General features: G+C 62.1%; 1 protein-coding gene across 1 annotated transcript in view; it reads left to right on the forward strand.

Annotated features, from left to right (window-relative positions):
• The first annotated feature begins 1,285 nt into the window (after window positions 1-1,285).
• NXPH4 (neurexophilin 4) overlaps window positions 1,286-6,058 on the forward strand; it is a 7,705-nt gene continuing 2,932 nt past the window's right edge. Inside the window, exon 1 of the mRNA XM_009282293.2 lies at window positions 1,286-1,303. Within this exon, the coding sequence (XP_009280568.2) occupies window positions 1,286-1,303 (18 nt within the window). The remainder of the gene's footprint in view (window positions 1,304-6,058) is intronic.

The raw sequence follows: 6,058 nt of genomic DNA on the forward strand, positions 1-6,058 counted from the left end.
GGCAGAAGGTGGGGGCTGCATCCCTGAGGTCCCTTGGTTTGGGGGGGGGCTTGGGGGAAGCTGCCGCCTCTCTGCACCCCCAGAAAGACCTCGCCCTCCAAACAGCCAGGGCAGCTCTGGAGGGGTGGAGGGAGCCCTGCAGCCTGCTCCACTGTGGGGAAACTGAGGCAGAGCCACAGGGGCCGAGGAGGGGGAACGCAGGCATCCTGGCTGGGCATCCCTGGCTGCCGGGGATGCAGGAGCGACCTGGGACTAGTCCCTGCCGGCTCTGCCTCCGTTTCCTCACATGCCGTCCGTGTGAGCTGCCTATGTCCTGTATGCTCCTGCCCATGCCCAGCCCCAGCTCCTCCTGTGCTGTGGCAGTGCGAGGGGATCAGCCAAGGGAGCTGCGGCCCTGGCACCGTGGCTCGCGCTGGCCGTGCAGCGGTGGGCTGGCTGGGGAGCAGCCCCTCTCCCCAGTGACCCCCAGCCCCTTCTGCCCCATCCCTGCATGGCACCCAGTTACAAGCCGGGCTTTTTAGGCAGGCTGGGCTCTGGCTGGCTCTGGGGAATGCTGGCAATGCGCTGCCTGGGCGAGCAGGATTCAATTTCCTCCGACCCCATCAGCCCGCGCGTCCCCATCCCTCTTGCCGCCCCCGTGCCCCCTCGCCACTGGCTTGTGCACACCCGCCTGCGCACCCCTCTCCCCCTTCCCGCTCCATTTATCTCCTCATTTTCTCATTCTCCTTTCTTCCTTGAGTCCAATGAGTCACACAAGCCCTGAATCCTTTGCCTGGTGCTGTCTCCTCCCTTCTATTATATTTTTTCCTTTGCTCTTAACAGCACTTTTCTTTTTCACCCGTGGGGGGAGAGACTGGGGATATACATTTTTCCCTGCTCCCCCCCAGCCACCTACCAGCTCCTGTCTCACCATGAAGCCCTTAAAAGTAATAAATAAATAAAACAACGGCTGAGAAAAGAAAAGGCAGGAAACGAGTGACAGGGAGAAGGAACCAAAACGAAAGAAAGAAGGAGGAAAAAAAAAGTCCTACTTGGGCTATGAAATATTTATTAGCCAGCGCGTGCCGAGCGCGTTAATAAAGCCGCAGCATTTGCATATTTTTTCCGTCTGCAAAGAGCGAGGTGTCTGTTTAGGGGGTGAAGGCAAACACGTCTGTGGGAAGCTGATTTCTCCTGGCCCTGCACAGGTCGTACTTCTGCACGAGGCGACACCAGCCCTTGCGCGAGCATCGCTTCAGGCAGGAGTGTCACCGGGGTGACAGCTCCCGTGGGTCCTGCTGCCACCATGGGCTGCGTGTGCAAGGTGGGTGCCTGCAGCTCTGGCAGCCCTGCAGCGCCGTAATGACCCCATGGTGGATTTGGCTTTGGCGAGCTCGTCCGGGCTCTTCCTGCCCCTCCCTGAGGACATGCTGGCGCTGGGTTCGCCTGTCCTGGTGCTGGGGGTTCTGCGGCCACCTACCCGCTGGGCTGTGTTTGGGTGCTTGCAAACTGCAGGCAGTTGCAGCGGTGGTACAGAAGAAACAGAGGAAAGACCGAGGAGGACTTTGGGTAGTCACACTGAGCTCACCTCCAGGGCAGGATTTGTCCAGATGTCACCATGACTCTGGGTGGGTGGGTGGCAGGGTGGCCGTGCCTGAGTGCATCCCGACTTGTCCCTGTCTGTCACCTGCTCGACTCCTCGGTGCCTGGGACTGGGGCAGGGTCAGCATCCCCCAGAGCACAACGCCCTTTCGCCCCACCACATCCGTCCCGCCCATTGTGCTGGGGTGAATGGGGTAGCCCGTGCTGCTGCCTGTGGCTGGGTGCGGGCTCCCAGCTGCAAGTGAGGGGGGGCGGAAGGAGGTGGCTGAGTGACACCAGGGGGCTGCAAGGTGAGGAGGGGATGGGCCATGCGTGGGCAGTAGGGGGTCCGGCTGTGGGTCGAGCTGCTGCCTGCACAGATGTGGGGTGGTATGCTGTGTGTGGCAGGGCCGGTGCTGGCTGTGGCACTGAGCAGAGCCAGCCCCCCCCAGGCACCCTGGTGCTGGAGCTGCTGGCCAAGGATGGGCTTTCAAGCATCTTTGAGCTGGGATTCAGTGGGACATGGGGGTGGCCGCTGGGGACAGCCGACTGGGTTTCTCCTCTTGCCCTTGTGAGGCTGAGATGGGAAGCTCTGCCCTTCCTTCTGAGACTGTCCTGCACCCCATTCCTGCACCCCCTGCCAGTGACACCTCACACCTGCCCAGCAGCCCGCAGCCACCCCTGCTGGGCTGCGCACCGCTGCTGTCCCCAGGCCCCCCTCACCTGCCCCACTCCCTGTCCTGCAGCCCTATCCTTTTGCCCTTGAGTCCTTGCCACCGGAGGAGCAGCATCTTCCGTCACAGCCTCCCCGGGGCAGGGATGGGCAGCCAGGCTGGGTCTCGTTTTGTGCTTCTGGTCTGCGACCCCAGGGGCTCCTCCCAGCTCCACCAGCACCCTGGACCCAGCCCAGGTGTCCCTAGCAGCAGGCTAATTTGTTGCCCTGGCACCAAGGAGACATCACCACAGATTTGCCTCACGGGGACTTTCATTAGCAGCCTGCCACTCACCAACCCCATCTGCACTTGCTGAGGTGGAGCAGCACGCTTGCGCCTAGCGGGACAGAGGCATGGCCGTACCCCCAACATGTGCTGGGGCAGGTGCACAGGAGGCACAGGAATGCGTTCATCCCGGGGTGCTCAAACACTGCAAAGGCACACATGCAGAGCCACCTTGCTTCATGTGTGTGTGTGTAACCGTGCATGTATGCACACAGATGTGCTCACGGGGATGTGCAGGACATGTGAAGGCATTCGTGCACATTCAGCTGCACGCAGGGTGGTGCATGCATACGTGAGCAACCACAGGCATTTGTTGCATTCACCTGCATGCTGCAGGTGCACACTGGGCCGGGCAGGTACTGGGCAATCTCAGTGCACACCTGCTGGCACCCGCGGGCATGCACACTCGCACACAGACATGGGGGCACGCACACTCAGAGCTCACTGTGTGCTCTCACCCACACGCAATCGTTCAGACGTGCGTTGCGCGCCTCAGCACGCTCAGGTGCGTGCTTGGATCCCTCCCCGCAGCCCAGCAGAGCCCACCGCTGCACCGCGTCACCCTGCCACCGCATTAGCACCCGCGCAGCACCAGCGAGATAAATGGGAGCTGTCAGAGGCACCTTGTTTGCTGCTAACCTTTGGAAATGCCACACCGCCCCGGGCTGTACTGCGCCGGGGGGAGTGGGCCCGCGGGGACTGTCGCTCACCACCTCCAATTAATCTCCTTGCACTAACGAAGGCAGCGGGGTGACAGGGGAGAGAACAGCTTGACCCTGCGCCCATGGGGAGAGCTGGAGACCCCAATCTGCAGATCGGCGCCTGCTCTGCCACCGACCCCCACCAAGGCAGGGGGACGGCTTGGAGCCGGGTGTGGGGGAGAGGCTGGCTGTAGGAACAGGGCCTTTGGTGGGGATTGTCACGGGTGCTCTGCTCCTGGCGCAGGCAGGGGCTGTTTTCCCTTGAAATGGTACCCCATCAGTGATGGCCCTGTTCTCAGGGTGCTGGGACTCATCACAGCCTGCACTGGGGCACCCTACCCCTCCCCGCCACCAAGGTGACCGTGGGTCTTGGGAAAGCGGCTGACAGCGCGTGGCCCCGCCAGCAAATGGGATGTGAGTGGCCATCACTGCTGGTCCTGACAAGCCAAATTGATGCCGGCACCAGGAGCCTTCCCCGTCCCTCTGCAGCCACCCCCAGCCCTTCCTGAATCCTTGCCTGGCTGCTTGTGCACACATGGAGTGACACATGGGTGCCTGCAGACGCATGGCAGCCCTGCACAGCCACAGACATACACAGAAAGTGCACAAGGGGCTTGAGAGCAGCAAAAAAATATATCGTCTTGGGGTAACGCGTGGATGCAGCAGCACATGCATGTGTAACAGTAAAAAAAACAAGCGTACCAGACAAACACACATAAATGGTGCATCACAGCCAAAGCCCAGCATGCAGCAGAGCCAGGCATGGCCCTCCTCTGGCACAGGGGACAGATCCTGGTGTGGCCAGGGAGGGAGGGGGCTCTGCACACACCTCTGCAGGGCCAGGAGGCACTGGGACCCCCATATATGCCTGTGAAGCATGTCTGAGAGGTTCACATGCATGTGTGTGCATGCTGCACCCAACCACTCACAAGCAGAAATATTAATATTTAACGCAAGGTGTGAGTGGGACCTGCCCTGAATGCCGACAGCACTGGCAGGGTGCAGGGGGGGTGACCTTGGCTCCCCTCAGCACTGTCACAGAAGAGGCTTGCCGTCGCCCTGCTCTGCCGTGCCCCTTGCCCACAGGCTTCAAGACCCCCGGCTGGCTGGGGGAAGCCGTCCTCCTGTGACTGCACCAGGGGCTGCGGGTAGTGAGGGTCTCCCCCACGCCCCCCATGCTCCCCACAGCCCTGGACTGCGCTCATGCCGCAATCGATAGCCCTGGCTGCATCAGCAGTCACTGCCCTGCTCTGCAATTCCCTTTCATCCCCCACTCCCCCAGCAGCTCCTGGGGAGGGACCTGGAGGCTGTCAGCCTGGCCCCTCACCCTGAGGGGCTGGGGGGCACCTCTCTCCCCGCAGGGATGGGTGCTTCTTTCCCCCAGGAGTGCCCTGCCCTACCCGTGCCCAGTCTGTGTCCCCCAGCCCCTGGCTCCATCCTGCCCCATCCTCCTGCACAGGCTTGGTCTGGGGACCTGCAGGCCTCAGTAATGCAGGGAGCTGGTGTCATCACCTCCTTCCCCAGTACATGCCCATCCCCACTGTTTCCCACTGTGTCCCCTCCCCACTGCCTGCCTGTCCCTGACACTTCCCTGTCCCTACTGCATCTCTGTCTCCATCAATTCCCCATTACGGCCCCATTCCCATTGCATCCCCATCCCCATTGCATCCCCGTCTCCACTGCATCCCTCTCACCACTAGCAGGGGATCATGGAAGGGGGGGGTGAATTGGAAAGGGAAACTGAGGCAGAGGGAGAAGGGCCGCAGTGGCTCATGTAGCACTGCTGGGGGGAACCAGCCATCCTTCTCTCAGCCCTAGCTGAGATGGAAAGCCAACGCGCAGAGCTGAAACCTCCAGAAATCCCGGGCTGGTGGGGGCTTGGGAGGCGTGTGCTCGTGTGCGCATGTTCCTCCATGGGCTGCAGTCTCCGTGCTGCTCCCTCGCCCCTGTTGGTGGGTGCAGATGGGTAACCCCTTCCAGCTGTGGGGTTACTGGTGCCCCTCGCCTGCCTGGCAGAGGGAGAAGGGCCGCAGTGGCTCATGTAGCACTGCTGGGGGGAACCAGCCATCCTTCTCTCAGCCCTAGCTGAGATGGAAAGCCAACGCAGAGCTGAGAAACCTCCAGAAATCCCGGGCTGGTGGGGGCTTGGGAGGCGTGTGCTCGTGTGCGCATGTTCCTCCATGGGCTGCAGTCTCCGTGCTGCTCCCTGGCCCCTCTCTGTGGGTGCAGATGGGTAACCCCTTCCAGCTGTGGGGTTACTGGTGCCCCTCGCCTGCCTGTGCTCATCTCATGGTGAGGGAGGCCCACTGCCTCCCCACGGTGGGACACAGTGGCTCCCAAGTTGATGAATATGTACCAGTGGGATTAACGAAGGAGCATAGCTGGGGTGGAGGGGGAGCGCTGGGGCCACTGTCCCATCCCCGTCCCCCCCTGCAAAATGCCACTCTCCTGGCCGGAGAGGGGGTGCTGGGGGGCTGCCCTTCTCCCCCTCCCCCATTTATCTCTCCATCTCGCGGTCCTGCCATGCTCACTCCCTCTCTCTGGCTGGTGAAGGCACCCGGCTTTGAAGCTGCGTTAAAATATAGATAAGGGCGAAGGCAGCAGCCGTGCTCAAAGAGAGATTGGGGAGGGAGCCGGGGGATGGCCAGACCGGAGCGGGGGGCTGCGAGGATGCTCAGCCGCAGCTTCACACTGCACAGCCCCCTGTTCCCCCCTCCCCGGGCTGGGCTGAGACCCCACAAATCCTCCTCCTGCCCACAGACCCGGGGCCAGGCAGCCCTGTCCAGACCGGCCAGGTGC

The sequence above is a fragment of the Aptenodytes forsteri genome, unplaced genomic scaffold, assembly GCF_000699145.1.
Source record: "Aptenodytes forsteri isolate BGI_AS27 unplaced genomic scaffold, ASM69914v1 Scaffold373, whole genome shotgun sequence".
Lineage (NCBI taxonomy): Eukaryota > Metazoa > Chordata > Aves > Sphenisciformes > Spheniscidae > Aptenodytes > Aptenodytes forsteri.